The sequence below is a fragment of the Echinops telfairi genome, unplaced genomic scaffold (genome assembly GCF_000313985.2).
Source record: "Echinops telfairi isolate 266 unplaced genomic scaffold, ASM31398v2 ScPeMD7_70;HRSCAF=299, whole genome shotgun sequence".
NCBI classification, from domain to species: domain Eukaryota; kingdom Metazoa; phylum Chordata; class Mammalia; order Afrosoricida; family Tenrecidae; genus Echinops; species Echinops telfairi.
The window spans coordinates 32,692,314-32,714,160 of NW_022103968.1; the positions used below are offsets into that span (position 1 = coordinate 32,692,314).

The 21,847-nt window shown below is 41.6% G+C and overlaps 1 protein-coding gene across 2 annotated transcripts in view; it reads right to left on the minus strand.

Annotated features, from left to right (window-relative positions):
• Positions 1–16,146: 16,146 nt before the first annotated feature.
• CCNJ (cyclin J) overlaps positions 16,147–21,847 on the minus strand; it is a 14,596-nt gene continuing 8,895 nt past the window's right edge. For both annotated transcript variants that reach the window (XM_004701039.2, XM_045291569.1), the window contains 3 exons: positions 18,852–19,151; positions 18,600–18,759; positions 16,147–17,988 (listed from right to left, as the gene is read on the minus strand). In XM_004701039.2, the coding sequence (XP_004701096.1) occupies positions 17,586–17,988; positions 18,600–18,759; positions 18,852–19,151 (863 nt within the window). In that variant the 3' untranslated portion in view covers positions 16,147–17,585. The remainder of the gene's footprint in view (positions 17,989–18,599; positions 18,760–18,851; positions 19,152–21,847) is intronic.

Here is a 21,847-nt window from a genome sequence, read left to right on the forward strand (position 1 = left end):
ATATGTAGAATCATGCAAATCATCTGCAAATAACGAGTTTCATCTCTTCTTTCCCCAGACAAATACCTTTAATGTCTTCCCTTTGCTTTATGTTGTTTGCCAGGACCTCCAGTACGATGTTGAAGAAAAGCGGGGATAAGTTGGCATCCATCCTTGTCTGGGCCCCTTTTTCTTTCTTTCTTTCTTTTTTTTTTTTAGGGAAAAGAGAAGTTTTATTTAGACAAACAGATATTTAGACAAACAGATGCTAGTCATTTCTGTGTTTCTGGACATCAACCAAGAGTTGGTTCTGGTTAAAGGTAGCTGTCCTTCCTCTCTTCTCCAAGAATATCCGATTGAAAACAAACTGTTTCAGGGGAGGAGGAGGAGGAGTTCTTGGCCCCCTTTTTCAGTGGTATTGTTTTTGTCTTTTTTCCATTGACTCTAATGCTGACTGTTGGTTTTTCATATATTGCTTGTGTTATATTGAGGAATTTTCCTTCCTATCTTATTGAGTGTCTTAAAGAAGAATGGCTGTTGGATGTTATAATATGATTTTTCTGTGTTTATTGATATTCTGTGGTTTTATCCTTTTTCTGGTAAATGTGGTGAACAGTGTTGATACACTCTTGGATGCTTAAACATCCCTGCATCCCTGGAATGAATACCACTTGTTTCTGATGAATTATTTGTTTTATATACTTTTGAGTTCTATTGGCCAATATTTTGTTAAGGATTTTTGCATCGATGATCATTAGAGATTGTGGTAGTTACATAATCTGGTGTCAATTTGAGGATTCAGAGTGAAGGGGTGGAGGCTAACCTGTCAATCAGGTAGTACCTTGATGACCTCATTTGGGAGGCACCAAGGAGATAAATAGCTTGCTGGAGACGGGACACATGCTCACTCCCTGTGACACGTCCCTGTGGATAAGACACTTGGAGAGAGGCTGATGGAACCAGATTTCTTGAGCCAGAGAAGCCACATGGAGAGCATTTCCAGCACTGAGATGCGTAAATGCCACTGTATCCACAAGACTTCCCACCCACATCATTGCATGTGTTTCATAAGTCTGAAGAGGAATTTATAGATTGGTATCAGACATATGGGCTAATATCGGACTTATGGACTTGATCTGGATTGGGCTGGGATGTTTTCTTAATGTACAAATGCTCTTTATATAAAGCTTTCTTATACACATGAGTGTCTATGGGTTTGTTTCTCTAGTCTACCCAGACTAGCACAGAGATTTCAGTCTGTGGGTCTCACTCCTTGCCCATTTTAGGCATTAGCGTTATACTAGCTTCACTTAAAAGAGTTTGAGAGTTTACTGTCCTTTTCTATGCCCTGGAAGAGCTTGTGTAGGATTGGTGTCAACTCTTCCCCGAGTGCTTAGTAGAATTCTCCTGCGAAGCTGTCTGGCCTGGTAGTCCTTTGATAACCATATCTATTTCTTCTATTGCTATGGGTCTGTTGAGTTTCTTGATGTCTATATGGAATAATGTAGTGAGAGATTGTTTTTCCAAATATCTGTCCATGTCTTCTAAGCTGTTGAATTCCTTGGAGTATAAACCTTTTTAGTAAAGTGTATGTATCCTTTTACTTCCATTAGTTTCTGTTGTAATTTCCCCCGTTTCTTCCATTATCCTGTCTACATATGTTTGCTCCTTCCTTTCTTTGGTTAGGTTTGCCAACAGTCTGTCAATTCTGTTGATCCTTTCAAAGAACCAGCCTTTGCTGTGTTGATTTTTTTTGTATTGGTCTCTTATTTTCCCACTCATTTAACCCCGCCCTGATTTTTATTATTTCTTTTCTTTTGTTATTAGTAAGATTATTCTGCTGACTGTTTTAATTGATAAAGGTTTAGTGACAACATATGAATCATAAGTCTCTCTTCCTTTTTCATGTGTGAATTTATCACTATCAAACTTCCTCTGATAACTGCTTTTGCTGTCCCAAAGGTTTTTGGTATGTTGTATTCTCATTATCATTGGTTTCTAAAAATGTCCTCATTTCATCTCTAATCTGGGCCAGTACCCATACATTTTGCAGAAGAAAGTTATTTATCTTTCAATTGTTTACCCTTGTGTTCTTGATCACCCTTTTGTTGCTTTATAGCCTTATGGCATAGTGATCTGAGAGGAAGGTCTGAGTGACCTCTGTGTGTTTGAATTTACTCAGGCTCAACTTGTGTCCCAGCATGTGGTCTCTTTTCAAATATGTGTCATGTTTGCTTGAATAGAATGTTATTTTTTGGGTGGAGAGCTCTAAAAATGTCGATCATGTCGAGTCACCGAATTGTAAAATTTAGTTCTGTAGCCTCCTTGTTAATCTTCTTTCCCAGTGATCTATCTTTCTTAGAGAATTGTTTATTAAAGTCACCTACTATGATTGTTGAGCCTGTGATTTCCTTTTGTTTAATCTTTTGGAGAGTTTGATTTATGAATTTTGTGGGTCTCTTATTGGGTGTGTATATATTCATTATGTTTACTGGATCTTGGTTTACTGATCCCTTGAGCATTGTACAGTGTCCATCCTTATCTCGTTATGGCTTCCACCTTGTGATCAATTTTGTCAGAGATTAGGTTTGCAACCCTTGCTTTTTTTGAATTGCCGATTGTTTGGTATATTTTTCTCCAGCCATTAATTCTCAGCCTATTTTTGTCTGCAAGCCTGAAATATATTTCTTGTAGACAACAGATTGATGGGTTATGTTTTCTAAGCCAGTCTGTTAGTCTTTGTCTTTTAATGGATAAGTTCGGTCCATTGATATTAAAAGTTATTAATCAGTCATCTCATACCTTTTGTGTTAGGTGTTTTCCTACTTCCCTCTTTATCAGTGTGTTTGTGGGTAGAGGAGTTCATTCTTGCCTTCTTTGCACCATTGAGCCAAGTTGTCTTGGGGGCTGTTTTCGGTGTGTTGACTTCTGGCTGGAGTTGCTCTATGTGGTGGTCTCCTATTTGTGCTTGGTTAATGTTATTCTTCTGATCACAGTAGGTTGGCTAGAATTTTTTGTAGCTCTGGGTTTCTTTTAATGAATTCTTTGAGTTTTGTTTTTTTTTTAACTTCCTTGCCTGAGAAGACTCTTAATTCCATGTCTATCTCAATAGATAGTTTGACGGGGTAAAGGATTCTTGGAATGTCATTGTACTCTTTCAGCTTTCCGAAGATGTCACTCCATTCTCCATTCTCTCCTCTTCTTCATGATATCTGCTGATAGGTGTGAGCATATTCTTATGTGAGTATCTTTATAGGTGATGGCCTTTTCTTCTCCTTTTCCTCAAAGTCGGATAATTTAACTATTATATGCCTTGGTGAATTCTTTCTGGGGTTCAGTCTAGGTGGTGTCCTCTCTGCTTCCTGAATGGTTGCCTGATTCTCACTCATTAAGTTGGGGAAGTTTTCCTCCGGGAATTCCCTCATTATTTTTGCCGCTGACTTTTTCGTTGTATCTTGTTCTGGAATTCCAATTATTCTAATGTGTTCCTATTCATAGCATCAGACATTGTTCTCAAGTTTTCTTCAGCTTTTTTTATTATCTTGTTTGACTGTCTTTCCTGTTTGTTGAAGTCTGCCTGATTATCCTTAAGGTTGTTGTTGCTGTTCTCTGCTTCTATTTTGTTGGTGAAGTCTGTTAACTTGTTATATGCTTTTGTTACCTCGCCCTGGAACTCTTGTATTTCCCTTTAGTGTGTGGCCTTTATTTTCTCTATCATTTCAACCTTTTTCTGTATTGCTTCCCTTATATTTTGTATGACTCCAAGCAGCATTCTGAAGATTTCTTTCAACAAACTTCTGCTTCTTCTATGCACATTGTTAGGTTCAGGAGTTCCTCCAACATTGCATTTTGTTTATCCTGGGTTTTTGTTGTTGTGTTGAGGTTGCTTAGGCAGATTGCTGTCTGCATGTTGTTTTGGGGAAGCTTGGCACCATTTTCACAGGAGTCCATAAGCCCTGGGCTTTCTTTGTGGGAGGCTCGTAGGAATGTTTCTGCTGACTGCCTCTAGCCAACTGCACTAGGAGGTTGGGCTACTGCTTTATCTCACTAGGTTTCACTCTCTCCCTAGCCAACCAGGATTCCCTTTTTTGGTGGTGGGCAAGTTGTATGGACTTCTCAGGGAGTGCAGTGACAGGAGACTATTGGGGGCAACAGGAGGCCACCGGAGGTGCAAGGGGAGCCACACACAGATGGCAGAGAGTGCCAGGTTCGGGGGAGAAGTCACGTGCCTTTTGGCTGAAGGGGGCCAGACTTGGCAGGAGGTGGGGGTACTGGCAGGTGGCAGGAGGGTACTGGGCATGCTGGGGAAAGCCACGCACAGATGGGGTAAGGGTCCCAGGCACAGTGGGGAAAGCTAGGAGCTTGGGTTTTTGTTGTTCTAAGAATATACACAGCAAAAAAAAAAAAAAAAAAAGAACATACACAGCAAAACATACACCAGTAACAGTTTTTACATGTATAATTCATGGACGTTCATTTTCACCCTGATTTTCTACGTTCTTTCCTCCCATCCCTGCCCCAGACCTGGAATTTTTAACATTAATTCACTGCAGCTCTGGCTCCTATTTTGGGAGCCCTGGTGACAGAGTCGGTTCTGCTCTATCCCAATGGTTGTTATGAGTTGGAATTGACTCCAATGGCCGTGAGTTTGTTGTTTTGTTTTTAATTTCCTTTTTAATCTTTCAAGCTGTGGCTGTCAGTTTGATCCCAACTAGATAACTGGTTTTTAAAAGAGCATTATGCTCCAGATAGTTTTTATTAAGTAAGCCACATTATTGTTTGGATTTGAGAAGACTTGAGGTTTTAGTTTAAAGTTTAAAGATAATCTCAGGGAGTGTAGTCTATGAGAACTTGGCATCTGTTCTGCACTTCTCCCCTTGATCAGGATTCTTCTATAGCATTTTTCATTCAAATGGACGTTGTGGGTTAAACATTGGACTAACATTGGTTTGAACCCACCTGCTGCTCTGTGGGAGAAAGGCATGTAGTCTGCTTTTGTAAAGATTTACATGCTTGGATACACGAGGGCACTGGTTCTCAAACTGTGGGTCACGACCCCTTTGGGGGTGGAATGACCCTTTCACAGGGGTCACCTGCGCCCATCGGTAAACACATATTTCAGATGGTCTTAGGAACTGAGACACTGCTGTTCTATCCCTCTCCAGGTTGGTCTGCCTACATGCAGATATGCCCACATATGAGTACCCAGCGTGCAGACTATTACTGATGCTACACACCATGCTTCAAGACAAAATTTCATTTATTTGTAATTAGAAATAAATATTTCACAATATATAACTACATATTATTTTTGCAATTAGTCACTATGCTTTAATCATGTTCAATTTGTAACAATGAAAATACATCCTGCATAGACATTGGGCCTCTACTCAAGTACTCCCTCAACACAGGGAATCCAGGACAGATGGTATCGCCATTCTCAGCACTGGTCCTGAAGGGATCATCTATCTTGAATTCCCTGTGTTTCCAGTTCCTATCTGTACCAGTGTACATCCTCTGGTCTAGCCAGATTTGTAAGGTAGAATTGGGATCATGATAGTCGGGGGAGGAAGCATTTAAGAACTAGAGGAAAGTTGTATGTTTCATTGTTGCTATACTGCACGCTGACTAGCTCATCTCCTCCCTGGGATCTTCTTTAAGGGGATGTCCAGTCGCCTACAGATGGGTTTTGGGTCCCCAATCTTGCCTCCCCCTCATTCACAATGATATGATTTTTTGGTCTTTGATGCCTGATACCTGATCCCTTTGACACCTCATGATCACACATGCTGATGTGTATCTTCCATGTGGGCTTTGTTCCTTCTGAGCTAGATGGCCACTTGTTTACCTTCAAGCATTTAAGACACCAGGTGCTTTATATTTTGATAGCCCTGCACCATCAGCTTTCTTCACCACATTTGCTTATGAACCCGCTTTGTCTTCATCAATCCTGTTGGGAAGATGAGCATCATGAAATGCCAGTTTAATAGAACAAAGTGTTCTTGCATTGAGGGATTACTTGAGTGGAGGCTCAATGTCCATCTGATACCTTAGTCCTAAACCTAAAAATATATGCACATAGATCTATTTCTTCATCGTCATATATAAATATATTTACATATGTACATCCCTGTATTTAGAACTCTATAAATATGCTTTGCCTCCTATTTCTTTCCTCTATTTCCTTTTATTTTCCTCTTGTCCCACTATCATGCTCAGCCTTCTTTCGGGTTTCAGTAATTCCTCTCGGTTACATTGCCCTTGATCATGCCTTACCAGGCCTCTTATACTCCTCACCACCGATTTTGGATCACTTGTTCCCTCATCCCTGGATTTGTTAACACCACTTCCTTCCCCACCTCCTCTTCTACCACGCCCCCCGAAGCCATCAGTCCCATGTTTTTCTCCTCCAGATAGTTTTGCTCTTCTTTTTTATTAGTTGGGATTTAATAATATATCATTGTATATTTTAACCACATCAAGTAGAATTTACAGTTGCTACCACAATCAGTTTCTACACATTATTTTTCTACATGGACTCCTTGACAGTCTTTTCCCACCTCCCACTCTCCCCACTGTACTCCCTCCACTCCAACCCCTTATTCTACTTGCTGTCCTTACAGGTTCGTCAATCCTGGGTTTCACATACCCCAAACTGGAAAAGCATATAACACAGCTGTAAGAGGGTGCCCTCCATTGATATAACACCTCTAAGATACACTGTAATATGAACAAACAAAACAATACAACCAAAAATACAGAACATTTTGGAAACCATATCAGGTACAGCCTGCATCAGAGGGGAGATCTACTGACAAAATTTTTGTGTTTGTTTGCTTATAATTTTTTTAATACATCAATTGTGTAAAGCACATTTGTACATTCATTGCCCTCATCCTCAAAACATTTATTCCACCCAGGCCCCTGACATCAGCTCTTCATTTTTCCCCATCCCTCCCTGCACCCCCCTCCTTCATGAACCCTTAATAATTTATAAATTATTTTGTCATATCTTTCACTGTCCGATATCTCCCTTCACCTACTTTTCTGTTGTCCATCCCCCAGGGAGGAGGTTATATGTAGATCCCTTGTAATCAGTTCCCCCTTTCCAGCTGACCCTCCTTCCACTCTCCCAGTATCGCCACTCACACCACTGGTCCTGAAGGGATCAACCACCCTGGATTCCCTGTGTTTCCAGTTCTTATCTGTACCAGTGTACATCCCCTGGTCTAGCCAGATTTGTAAGGTAGAATTGGGGTCATTATAGTGGGGGGGAGGGGAAGGAAGCATTTAGGAACTAGAGGAAAGTTGTATCTTTCATTGTTGCTATATCACCCCTGACTGGCTCGTCCCCTCCCCGAGACCCTTCTGTAAGGGGATGTCTAGTGGCCTACAAATGGGCTTTGGGTCTCCATTCCGCACTCATCCCTCATTCACAATGATATGATTTTTTTGTTCTGATGATACCTGATACCTGATCCTTTTGACACTTAATGATCACACAGGCTGGTGTGCTTCTTCCATGTGGGCTTTGTTGCTTCTGAGCCAAATGGCTGCTTGCTTACATTCAGGCCTTTAAGACCCCAGACCCTATATCTTTTGATAGCCGAACACCATCAGCTTTCTTCACCATATTTCCTTATGCACCCATTTGTATTCAGCGATCATATCAGGGAGGTGAGCACACAATGATATGATTTTTTGTTCTTTGATGCCTGGTAACTGATCCCTTTGGCACCTCATGATCACGCAGACTGGTGTGCTTTTTTGTTTATAATTTTATTGGGGGCTCGTACCACTCATCACAATCCATACATCCATCCATTGTGTCAAGCACATTTGTTGCCATCATCATTCTCAAAACATTTGCTTTCTGCTTGAGCCCAAAGATATCAGCTCCTCATTTTTCCCCTCCCTCCTGGCTCTCCCCTCCCTCATGAACTCTTGATAATTTGTAAATTATTATTATTTTGTCATATATTACCCACATCCTTCACCCACTTTTCTGTTATATGTAGATCCTTGTAATCAGTTTCCCCTTTCCACCCCATCCTCCCTCTGCCCTCCCAGTTCATCAAGCCTATCTTATTTAGACAAACCTGAAGAAATAATAACATGCACAAAAACAAGACAGAGCAAAACAAATCAACAAAAGAAAATGAACCATCAACAACAATAACAACAAAAAGCCAATGACAAAAACAATAACAACAAGAAAAGAAAAGCATATAGTTAGTTCAAGCACTGTTTGTTGACCTTTCGGAATGTTTTCCAGTCAAGTCTGATGGGGTGCCAAGTCCTGGCCCCAAAGTCTATTTTTGGTATTCCCTTGGGACTTTGTTGCTCTGTTCCCCTTGCTTTTCTATTGCACGCCCTTAGTGTTTTAGCTTGGTGTGGTGGGATCAGATCGGGCACAATTCCCACAGTGTCTCCAGTGTTATCTCCTGTAGGACTATGGGTCAGTGAGGGATGTTCAAGTCAGCTTTATGCCTTCGATCTTCTATACTGTGAGACCTATTTTTTTGTTCTAAATAATCTATCACATAGCTTTTTCCAATTCAACTTTTTACAGATATACAACTTGCTGACAGCATTATACTATGAATAGACATATTTTTCACCTTTAGGAAATATCCATATATTTCTTTCTTTGAAGCATTTTTGTTCTATGGAAAAATGATGACACCCCTCCCAATAGCTCCTTAGTTCTATCAATATTATCAAGTATATTAATATAATTTCTAACAATACTGAGCTATCTGTGGAGTCCTGAAGTAAACTCTAAGGATGACCGAGGAAGAGTTGATGTGTCTGAATTGTGATGTTGGTAGAAAAATAATTGAAAACACTATGGGCTGCGAAAATGAAAAACAAATCCGTCTTTGAAGAAGTAGAGCCAGAGTGAGTGCTCCTTAGAGGCAAGGATGGTGAGACTTCATCTTACATATTTTGGACATGTTCTCAGGAGAAAACATTCCCTGGAGAAAGGCATCATGCTTGGTCATGTAGAGGGGCAGCAAAAACAAATAAGGAAGGCCCGTAAGGAGATTAATTGACTTCATGGCTGCAACAATGAGCTCAAGCACAGGAACAACTGTGAAGATGGTTCAGGACTGGACAGTGTTTCTTTCTCTGTGTGTCAGGTTGCAAGTGACTTGATGGCATGTAACAACAATATTATACGTTTCTTTTTTATTGCATTTAAAATACTATATGTATATTTTGTGTTTTGGTGACAGCTTACAAGCAAATAAGTCTTCCACTTGACAATATTTATGCAAATTCAGTGACATTAGTTAAAATTTTCACAATGTGTCAACACTCTCTTTAATTACATTCTGGCTGTTCTGTTTGCAGTGCTCTAAAATTTTATTGCATTTTGATGAGTGTGTGCTGTATACACTAGTTTCAGTGTAGCTTTGACTTCTACACTGAAAGCACTAGTCAAAAACAAGGCTCTGGTGATTGATGGCATACCAATTTAAATGTTGTAACAAGCCGATGAAGCACTGAAAGCACTCACTCGTTTATGCCAAGAAATTTAGAAGACAGTTACTTGGCCAACTGACTGGAAAAGATCCATATTTGTACCCATCCCAAAGAAAGGTGACCCAACAGAATGCACAAATTATAAAACAATATACTTGATATCACATGGAAGTAAAATTTTGCTGAAGGTCATCCACCAATAGCTATAGCAGTACATTGACAGGGAGCTGCCAGAAGTTCAGGCTGGATTCAAAAGAAGACATGGAACAAGGGATATTGCTGACATCAGATAGAGCAAGGCTGAAAGCAGGGAATACCAGAAGGATGTTTACTTGTGTTTTATTGACTATGAAACAACATTTGACTGTGTGGATCTTAACAACATATGGAGAGTCTTGAGCAGAATGGGAATTCCAGAACTCTACATTGTGCTCATTCAGAACCTGTACACGGAGCAAGAGGCAGTCGTGTGAAAAGTACAAGGGCATATAGCTTGATTTTAAAGCAGCAAAGGGTATGGGAGGGTTTCATTTTCTCACCATATTTATTCAATGTGTGCTGAAGAAATAACCAGGGAAGCTGGCTTTTATGAAAAGATTGAGGTGTAGAGGAAGGCTTGTTAAGAACCAGTGATGTGCAGATGGCACAACCTTGAATGCGGAACGGGGGGAGGACTTGAAGAACTTGCGGAGGAAGATCAAGGATTGTAGCCTCCATGTGGATTATAACGTAAAGACCAAAATCCCCACAGCTGGACCATTATGGGAACATTATGAAAAAATGGAGAAAAACCTCAAATGATCAAGGATTTTATCTTGCTTAGATCTCTAAGTAGTGCTCATGGAAGCAGCAGTGAAGAGATCAAATGCCATATTGCACTGGGCAAATACCTGTGGAACAAAACCTCTCTAAAGTGCTGAACAGTGAGATTTTACTTTGAGCACTAAGGTGCACCTGACCCAAGCCATAGTATTTTCAATCACCTCATAAGCTTGTAAAAGTTGGACATTGAATCAGGAAGACTGAAGAAGAATTGATTCATTTGAATTAAGGTGCTATGAAGAATACTAAAAGTACTAAGGACTGTTAAAAGAACAAACAAATCTGTGTTGGAGGGAACACATCCAGAGTGCTCCTTAGAAGCAAGGATGGTAGACTTCATCTTACATAATTTGGATATGCTGTCAGGGGATGGCCCTGGAGGACATCAAGTTTGGTAAAGTAGAGGGGCTGCAAAATATAGGAAGATTTTTTTAAAAGATAATTTTACTGGGGGCTCTTACAGCTCTTAACAATCCATACATCGAGTGTATGAAGCATATTTGTACATATGTTGCCATCATTATTTTCTAGACATTTACTTTCTGTTGGGCTCTTGGTATCAGCTCCTCTTTTTGCCCTCCCTCCCCATCCCACCCTCATGAGCCCTTGATAAATTATAAATTTTTATTTTCATATCTTACACCGACCATTGTCTCCCTTCCCTTGTGGTTTCTGTGGTTAGTCCCCCTAGAGGTGTGTGTGTGGTTATGTGTTGATCATCATAATCGGTTCACCCTTCCTCCCCTCCTTCCTCCTACCCTTCTGGTATTGCTACTGGCATTCCTGTTCCGGGATTGTGTGTGTATCCGGGCTCTCATCTCTGAGCTGTCCCTATGTACATTCTCCAGTATAGCCTGCAGTGAAAGGCAGTACTGGAATCATGGTAGTGGGGGGTGAAGAAGCCTCAAGGAACCAGAGTAGTATTGTGTGTTTCATCAGTGCTTTATTGCCCGATTGACTCATCCCTTCCCTGTGACCCCTCTGTGAGGGGGTGACCCATTGTAAACAGATGGGCTTTGGGTCTCTGTCCTGAGAAAGACTTTCTTTGTTGTTGTTAATCATTTTATTGGGGGCTTGTACAACTCTTAACATAATCCATAAATACATCTATTATGTCAAGCACATTTGTACATTTGTTGCCATGATTTTCAAAACATTTTCTTCTACTTGAGCCCTTGGTATCAGCTCATTTATTACCCCTCCCTCTCCTGCTCCCCTGGGAGGGGGTTATATGTAGATCATTGTGATCGGTTCCCCCTTTCCCACCCCCCACCTTCCTGAGGAAGACTTTTGACAAGATGTATTGATACAGTGGCTTCATCGATGGGCTCAACTATAGGCCAGTTATGAGGTGGGAGCCAGACAGGGCAATATTTCGTTCCATTACACATAGGATTGCTATGAGTTGGAACCAACTCAACAGCACCAAGCAACAAGTACAGAGTTGCAGTCTTGAAAATTCACAGAAGCAATTTCGCCCTGCCTTATAGATTCCCTATGAGTCAGCGTTGGCTCAATGGCAGTGTTTGTTTGTTTAAAGGAATTGCCAGGACTTCTGATGGCACAGTAGTTAAAATGCTCAGCTGCTAATTAAAATGTTGGTGGTTTGAACTCACTAGCCGAGCCATAGGAGAAAGATGTGCTAGTCTGCTTCTGTAAATATTTATAGCTTTAGTTCTAGGGAGGGAGTCAGTTGGGCCCTGCTCATGTGTTGCTCCATGTGGTCACATTGCCCTCAAGGTTGGGTGTGCTGTGGTGGGCTCTGCTCAGAGGACAGTACTAAATATGCAGGTTGGGGAGAGAGGCCGGCACAATCGCTGAAGACAAAATGGGTGCACAGCAAATGTGGTGAAGAAAGCTGATGGTGCCTGGCTATCAAAAGATACAGTGTCTGGGGTCTTAAAGTGTGTTAGTCCGGGTTGACTAGAAAAACAAATCCAGGGAGAATCATGTGAATAAGACATAGCTTTATATAAAGAGTAATTGCACATTAAGAAAATATCCCAGCCCTGTCCAGATCAAGCCTACAAGTCCGATATTAGCCCATACTTCTGATACCAATCTATAAATTCCTCCTCAAACTCATGAAGCACATGCAATGATAATGAATGCAGAAAGATCATAGGCCAGTGGTTACAAAGTCTTGTGGATTCAGTGGCATTGTGAGCATCTCAGTGCCGGCACGGTTCTCCACCAGGCTCCTGCAGCTCAGGGCCACTAATGTAGCCCTATGTGTCTGGTCAGCTGCAATGTCTCCCAGGGATTCAGCCTGCATCCTGCCTCCAGCGAGCTGTTTATCTCCTTGGAGCCTCCAAATGAGGTCATCAAGCTGTGATCTGATTGACAGGCTAACCTCCACCCCTTCACTCGTAAGTCTCAATTTGACAACAGATTATATAACAAACATATAAAGCAGTGGCTCTCAACCTTGCTAATGCCACAACTCTTTAATATAGTTCCTCATGTTGTGGTGACCCCGTATGTGGGCATATCTGCATGGGGTGGGCCCACCTGGAGACTAATAAGAGGAGCAGTGTCTCCGTTCCTAAGACCATCAGAAATATGGTCTTAGGCGACTCCTGTGAAAGGTCATTCGACCCCCAAAGGGGTCATGACCCACAGCTTGAAAACTGCTGACATAAAGGCTTGAAGTTAAACAAGCAACCATCCAGCAGAGAAGCAACAAGCCCACACAGAAGAAGCACACCAGCCTGAGCGATCATGAGGTGTCGACAGGATCAGGTAACAGGCATCAGAAGACTCCAAACAAACAAACAAATAACATATTGTTGAGAATGAGGGGGGTTGTAGCAGAGACCCAAAACCCACCGGTGGAAAATGGGACACCCCCTCACAGGAGTCGTAAGGAAGGGACGAGTTAACCAGGTTGAAGTACAGTACCGATGAGACACACAATATACCTCTGGTTCCTGGAGGCTTCCTCGTCCCCCACTATCATGACCCCAGTCTTTCCTTTCACTGCAGGTGAGGCCGAGCATGTACACAGGTACAGATAAGAGCTCACAACACAGAGAATCAGGTCAGATAGACCTCTCAAATGGCCGCTGAGTCAGAACTGCTCAGTGATGTGTTTTTGTTTTTTCGTTTGGTATACTCATCCTTCTGCTTGCAACATACCTGAAGCCTTTTATCTTAGGTACAAGTTGTGTGTACCTCAGATTTGTTTGGCTTTATGACTCAGTGGGAAATTTTTTCCATCAGTAATGGCGTTCAGCCCATTTAAGTTCATTAATTTGTTTTTTGTCCTGCATATTACTTTGTGGTCCTTCCTATATGTGCTTTTTAAAAAAATTCCCTAATATTTTGTGTGCTTTTCTTCTGATGTTTTTTATATGCTCGTTCGGTGGGGACAGTCGGTCTCTGCTGAGGAGGCGCTCTGAGAGCAGTGCTGTGCCGTTAGCAATCTGCTGGCTTAGTGCTCACTGAAACTTTTTTGGGGTAACATGACCTTGACATCCGAGAAGACAGGCAGCTCACCTCCCCTTAGTCTACTCCGTGAAAAGTTCACCAGTTCCTTCCACGGCCTCTCATGAGGATTTCTAGACTCATTACCAGCTTGTGGCCACACAGGTATCTTCATGAAACAGTCTATTTTTTTAAAATGCTCAATTCTATCTCATAGGAGAAGACGAGTAAATAAACAGACAATATAGGAGAATAGACCTGAGTACTGTAAGTCACAAACCCTTTGAGAAAAACTTCTCAACATAGGAAAACATTTACACGTCAATGATAAACCATGTTACGGGTACCAGGATTCCAGGTTAAAGATGCCTGCAGTTTGGGATGGGAATAGCAGAGGGTGTTTAGGGAGCACACACGCATGCAGGGGTAGGGGAGGAGCAAGCCTTCCTACCTATAGGAAGCAAGCCTGGTCTTGATGCTACTAGAAAGACTGTATTGGTTCCTTTTTAAAATGGAGAGGATTTTTTTTAACAGACCTGCAGAATGCTCACTAAACAATATTAAGTTCCAAACGCTCCATCATTCTAATTGCTTCAAGCGTTCCAGTTGTTTATCATGTTAGATGTCAGCTGTTTGAGGCAGAGGTATTCCTTTCACTGTGCTGGAGAAGCACAGCTGTTTAGTACAAACTTGTCACGTGACTCTCAAAATCCTCACAAAGCTATCTAGCCTAGAGTGGGACCATTTCTTTAAAATCGTCTTTAAAGAACATTACATTTGGCTTTAGGAGCTGTCGCTAAACCCTGAGACTGTCACTGTGCAAATGGCATTATTCAGGGCTAATTCTCGAAATGCTTTTCAAGGGATGCATCACCCACTTGTGCAAACCTGTTAAGTTTTACCCTTTATGACAACCTCGGCCAAGTCCTAAGATGAGTAAAGTAGCGAATGACATTTATCTTTAAGTGAACAGACTGCTGATCTTGTTGCCTTTCAGATCCTTGACCCTTTGTCCAATTTTGAGAACAGCCGTCAAACTTTTGGCAGCTTGCCTTATTGTTTAAAGAAAGTGAAATTTGCAGTTGCTGATCTTAAGCTCAGAAGGCAACAGCTGCGTCCAATACACTTTTGTGACGGTGGATGCCTCGTATAGCATGCATAATGAATATTCCCAACATTATGGTTCCATTCTACATCTGAGTGGTATTTGGTAAATATACAACTTCTAGTTTGACTTTTATGATGACATGGTTCAGTGAAATTCAAGTATATCAAGTTTATCTTGAAAACAAAACATCAAAACCATTTTATTGAAAACTAGCTTTATTTTAAAATTCAGTGAATAGCACTCATCTAATCCCACCGGCATAGACTTTAGCACCATGTTTGCCATGTGCAATGAATGTAGGGACACAGATTTTGGTTCGCTGTCTGTACTTGAGTAGTGTTTATTTAGTGGACTTTGGTGAAGCCCTGTATACATAACTGTTCACAGTATACATTTAATGATGGTCCAGTATTCTCAAAACCAACAACAAAAAACCAACCAAAAACCAAGCCTACCTTAAAAGACTAAGTAATAAATTAAAGAAAACCCACTCAATCCCACCCCCCCTCCCCAAATGCTAATAGTTGTGAGTTGTATTTATATTGAAACCTCATGTTTTAAAAGTAGTTCTGGTTCTCGAACCATCCCACCCTACCCCAGCTGGGGTATGCAGCAATAATAACAGGTTGTTTTATTCAAACCCCCTCCCCCCAACCAATCCAGTGTTCTTTAGTGTCTTTAAATACAAATGGGGAAAGTGTTAATAAGCTTTTTTCAAAAAGGCATATTCTTTAACAAGAATGACATTTAAACCAATCAATAAAAGCATTTAACAAGACGTTATATTACCATAGGCACCGGCTGTTGTTTCAAATTGGGATATCTCTATCCCAATAGCTTACATTCAAAATATTGAGGTAGTTAAAATACTGAAAATTAGACTCCAGATTGCTAGGCTCTGAATACAAATGACAGATTTTCTTTTGACCCTCCTTCCCCTCAAATAATGCAAGTTGTCTGAAGGTAAAAACTACCAATGTCCAATTAGCAGCCTTCTTTCTGAAAGAGGGAAAGTGTTACTTTCGAAACACAATGTTCAAGCTCGAAAATTGCCACGAGTGTTTCTTTTACCTGAGTGGTTATTTTTTGTTTGTTTCCTCTACCAGACCAGTAAATCCACATCTTGCCCTATGTGCTCTAAATATTAAAACCATCTTCATTTTAAGGACAAAATTAAGAATTCAACTGGCAAAGCCACTCACCCACATGGAGCTACTGGAGCCACCTGAGCAGTCTGTGTCTGTGATGAGCCTCCCCCTGCTCTTCCTGACAAGCCATGGCTGGATGCGGAGACTGCTGCCTCCCTGCACCACCTGTGCTGCTCCCATGCAGTGTGGCAATGACGGCTCTGCCACGCAGGCTCCTTCGATTCAAGTGCCATCTTCAAAAACACAGACACCTCACTACTTTCTAAACCGGAAAGCTTCCCCACCAAACCTTTTTTTATAAAAATACAATGTATAGTTTGCCAGTTAGTACGATGATTTTTTTATACTTTTAGATTTCCCAAAACTCTTTACTCCCAAATTGCCCTGTTGTAACGGCTGTTTCACTTACTAGCAAATTGTCAACATTCCAGAACAGTCTTGGGCCAATCCAACAAAAGTAGCTATTGAAATGGACTAATTGGTATTTATTGCCTGTTCAGACTGACAAGCTGGATTCAAAGGTTGTTCAGGAAATGTCTTCCACGTAACAGAACCAAGTGCTACTTTAGCACAACCTGAGAACTATCCTGGCCACGCTCCGCTCCAAAATAAACCTACAGAACCTTATTCTAGTAGTGACAATTTGTCTTCTCTTGAAAAAGCATCTTTAATAGGGTGATATCAAATCTAAGATTATTGCTTGCACAAGGAAATGCAAAGCCCACATATGCACTTTAGGAACTACTTCATTCATTTGAAGCTACAATGTATGTTCCCAATTGAAAACACATCCTATCATGAGTATTGTAGCCTACTTTGGAAAGGTAGCTCGTACTGTTAACATTCCCAAAGCATGTTCCATTAGAATTAAGTGTTTCTAAGTAGCATACATTCCCTGAGTTAAACGTGTTTTATTGTGAAGATTTGAGGTTGATCATTTAGGGAAAAAAGCAAAAAAATTATGACCGTGATTTTAAGTTAAGACATCTACTTAACTCTTAACTTTGATATATAAATCCAGATACCAATGCTGTTGGTGATAGCGAGTTACATAGAATCACCTTAATTTTTTTTCTTATTTTTTACTGCACAGATTGGTATAGAATAACAATCACAATTTTAAACTTGGTCAAAAATTCATAAATCAAAAATATAATTCAAAACTGTAGGGGGAATAAGGGATTTCTTAAAAAATTAATACTGTAACTTTCCTTCATAAAAGACTGTTTGGCAAGTCCACAGATAAATATTAGTCTCTGACATTTAGGCCAACATTTGGCCGGGCCCACACAAGTCAAAGCTCAATATGGTGAAGAGGGGAAGGTCCAAATTTTTTGCTGTATTAGTTTTGAAATATTTGGACCATCAGCCAAGACTTGAAAGTCTTGGTCCTGCAGGCATGCGTTGTAACAAGATCTGATGTACACGGTAGTCGAGGGCTTGCAGAGTTTGCTCAGTCTTCTCAGGGGTTCAGGGTTCACTGAAGGATATTCCGTCTTCCTGGAGTTGGTATCTGAAGTGTTCCGATGCCATTTAACTCCCTTTCCTTTTGGAGAGTTCTTAAAAACTTCAAGTCACACAACTGTCTGGGTAGGTATTACCTTCACACACAATCACCTTTCAAAGCATGGAGTAATGCAAGGATAATGTTCATTTATCTGGTAACTCCGGTTATAGGAAACACTCAGGCAGGGCTTCACTTCTACTGGGATTGCTAGTGACATGCCCACACCAGTCTGCACGTGCCCAAGGCCCTGAACACTAGTTTGGAAGCCCGCAGGGCAGGTCTGTAATGTGTAAGATGAGGTGTGTGTGGTGGACACAACCTGCTGACAGCTTGGTGGTTCTGACACTGGATGGCGATACTGCAGGGGCGTCTGATGGAGATAGTGGGGTTGCTGGAAGTGAATTGGCCTGGAGGACTGGGAGGTTGTCTGGAACATACTTAATTGTGCTGATTGAGATCCTGCTTGCCCTCTCTGCTTGTTTGCCTCCTTCACATCATTATCATGAGCGCTGCCAAGACAGAAAGGAAGACACCTGTTAATGTTACCTGAGAACAATCTGCAAGGAAGTCCTGCCCTATTCCCACCTCCCTCAGCCGCTGACTGTGCCACACTGTCTACTTACCAGCCACTGGCCAGAATCTCAGTAACTGTGAGCTTACAGTCTTGTCCTTCTCAGGGGCCTTCCCTGGGTACAAACCTGGAGAACTGGCTGGTAGCTTGAGGCTATTTTCAGCTCAGGAGATGCAGCCCCAAGAAGCATGTAAGTGAGGCTGCCACTCTGGTGATATCCCGGGGGCTCCAAGTTCAAAGACAGGGACGTATGGGATGTGCACAATTTGCTTGTACTGACCCTAGTTATAGGGTTACAGACACGCAAGAGCAGCTGCCTGCTCTATCACGAACCAGAATCATCCTAGCAATGACCACCTGTAGCCAGGTAACAGCCAAGAGGGGCTCCCTGCTGAGGCTTATACAAAAGCTTACTCAAAGTATCAAGTGTCTGTCTGAGCAAGTACCCTGAAAGTTCTAGACCTGTGAGAAGTTGTTTGTAGGAACATGTCTGTCTAAAGAGAAATAGTGAGAAATGACCAAGGGGACTCCAAGGGCGCACAGGCTTACATCAACAGCCGTTCAATGCACTGCATCAGGAAGTCCCAGGAGTAAGCAGTGAGACGATGCAGTCTTGTAGGCCACGCGGGAGAAAGACGGAGAATAATCCTTGAAGAAGCCACACATGCAGCAGCTACTAAAGAAGGTGCATAATTTAGAAAGGCATAATCTGTGGAGACACCAAAAGTGAACTTCAGCAACAGAATAAGGGAGTCACGAGAAGTCAGGGTTCAGCAGTCACTCTCAGCGCCTGCAGCTCACCTTGCAAGGACACCTCCAGGAAGTAGTCCGCATATTTAGCCATGTAGAGTTTCGTTTTTTCCAAGCAAATCATCGGCCAGCCATCATGCAGGTCTGTTTCATGTACTGCTTCAGACAGATAATACTCAATGAAATGGGCAGCTGTTGGGAGGCAGAGGTTCCACTGAAAGGTCTCCAATAGCAATAGTTCCATATGTAGCAAATTTTGTTTTGTTAACACTAGGTTCATGTTAGTCATACAGCCCAAGCTGTTGAGCTGCTCCAGTTTAGGCACACTGTCTTCTTTTTCTTCAAATTTACCTTATAAGAGCGAAGGGAGAAAAAGAGAAAATGTTAGGCGTGTGACTGTTGTCGATCAGCTGGCTAAGTGGGATTTGCTGTCTTCCTGCAGGGCTGAGATATTCTTTCCCCTCCTCACACAGATAGCTATCATTAAGCCTGACTCTCCGGGGTTCTCAGGTTTGCATGTTTTGACCACCTCCCTCCACTCCGCCCCTCCCAGCAATTACGCTGGGAACATGTAAACATTGTGATCATCGGGGTCCTATGGGTAACGAAAATAGTCATTTATACCAGTGAAAATATAACTCTTTCAAAATCTCAGGAGTTGAATCTTTTTCTGGAAATGTCTTCTTGTGGGCCTGGTGGTGGTGATGGAAGAAATTTTATTTTAGAAGATTGTTTAAGGACTGTAACAATGCTCTAACTGAAATAAAAACAGTTCAGCTCCGAGTATTTCATCTTGGCATATTTTGAGTTTAATCTCAGTTGCACCAAGATTTAAATAGATCTGGGAAGAAAAAAACCTGTGTGACTACCTAACACCAGCAGTCTCATTACACACACACACACACACACACACACACACACACACACACACACACACACAACCCCATCTCTCCTCTTCTGAATCCTGTGCAAAAGTCAAGTCAGGCTTGTTTTATTTTTTTAAAGGGGGGGCACTTTATGTGCTCTTTATCTTCCCATTTATCTTCTGACTCAGAGGAGATTCATTAGTTGAAGGCATTCATTTCTTCCCAGAAAAACTAGGAAGTACGCACATCTGAGGAATAAAATCTCCTTTCCAGTCCCAGATGAACTTTTTTCTAGAGTTTATGTTCTACTTCATGCTTTACTACATAAAGAGCACTGTTTAAGGGGTATTTCTAGTTTTAGGGTTGGTGAAAAATAGAAAAATGTCAAGTGCTCTTATGATTTTGCAGGACCCCAAGATACCCCAAGGAGCCATCTGCCGGTCTCTTTGGCCCTTTGTTCACGGTGGTTCATAGAAGGGAATGTAACTCGAGCATCCACTTGCTAATTGTGTTCTATGTTATGTTAAGGTAAAGAAAAAAAGTCAATATTACCATTATGTAGATTCCTCACAATATCTTTTGTATTCAGAATTATCCAAGATTGTATTAGAATGCTATTAATATAAAAATACTGTTGTATCAAAAATTAATATTTTGATAACAAGTTCAATGCATTTGGTTTCCTCCGGGGCCCTGGTGGTAGTGATGAAATGCTCAGCTGTGAACCTAAAGGCCAGCAGTTCAAATGCAACAGCTGCTTCATGGAGACAGATGTGGGAGGTGATCTGTCATCAGTTACAGCTGTGGAACCCCAGGGGGAACCCGTGCACTGTGCCCTGCGTGGGGTGGGGGGGTTGGGGAGGCTCGTAGTCTCCATCAACTGGATGGGAATCATAAAATGCTACTTTACTTAAAAACATACTTTGGGAGAACCAGGAAGACTTCTCACGCAGGGAGAGCCAAGAGTTCCTCCTCAGTTTCTCTTCCAGGAGGGATGGTTTCACCACCCACTGAAGCAGCTGCAACCAACTGCCCCCCACCCCACCCCCAGTCCAGCTCAGGGTGCAGGCGGGGTGCCTTGTGAGGTCCTATCTCCTTTGCCAGAAAAGCTCCTGGCTTGAGAAGGGTCTAAGCAGGAGGGATGGAGGCTTTTCTGGCTTCTGGGACATTTTAAATTTTAGGTCCAAACCACTCTAATTCAACACTGCTATATGAAGGAATTGAGCCCAAACTTCGTAATTCAAGAATAATTTTCAAGAATCTAGATAGTCCTTCCCAAATCACATAAAGACGAATTCCACAAATCAGTCAGTAGCACATAAATCCTAAAGTGGTTTTTATAATTACCCAGCATCATCTTTGCATAAAGAGATAGAAATTCTCCAGAAGGAGACTGACCTAGGAGTCCAGTTCTATCATCTGATTGAGGCATTAAGACGTTCCTGGTGCCCTGCCATCTGTGTAACAGCAGCAATACTGGCAATATACTTCAAAGGAATTTTACAAAAACTAATGCACTATTTATATCATGCTTGGCATTCCTTTGAAGAAACCAGTACACCATAATTCACTGTTTAATTCAAGGATCAAGAATGTTTTATATTATCTCCTTGAAACTTTCAATATTGCAAACACAATTGTATATAACCAATTTCATAGCTCACAGACCAAGGTAGTAATAAGGTCGGCTAATCCATTAAGGTCAAGTAAATGGAGTTAAGCCAAAAATGGAAACAAGCAAACACAAAGCCCTCCCCTAACCACCCCCCCCCCAACACACACAGGATACTTCTTCATTTATTTAATTAAATGCCTCTGGAACCCTAACCCTTGAACTGGTTTATAGAAAACCAAATAATGTGTATCTTCTCTCTGAAAGAGTGGGCTGTGTCCTTGGTTCTTGTATCTCGGCTTCTCTTCCAGGCTTCTTTGGGAGTACTTTGGTGTTTTCTGGGGAGTCTCCAGTAGCCTAGATTGTGGTCTCCCCTCCTTATTTATGTATTCAATGCATCTTTATGTATTCTCTCTCTGTCTGTCTCTCTCTCTCTCTCTCTCTCTCTCTCTCTCTCTCTCTCTCTCTCTCTCTATATATAAATATAGCGAGAGAGAGAGCCTTTCCAAGTTGCTCACAGGCAAGTCACATCAGCTGCTATATGCAACAGCGAGTTCTGAAACAGCTTG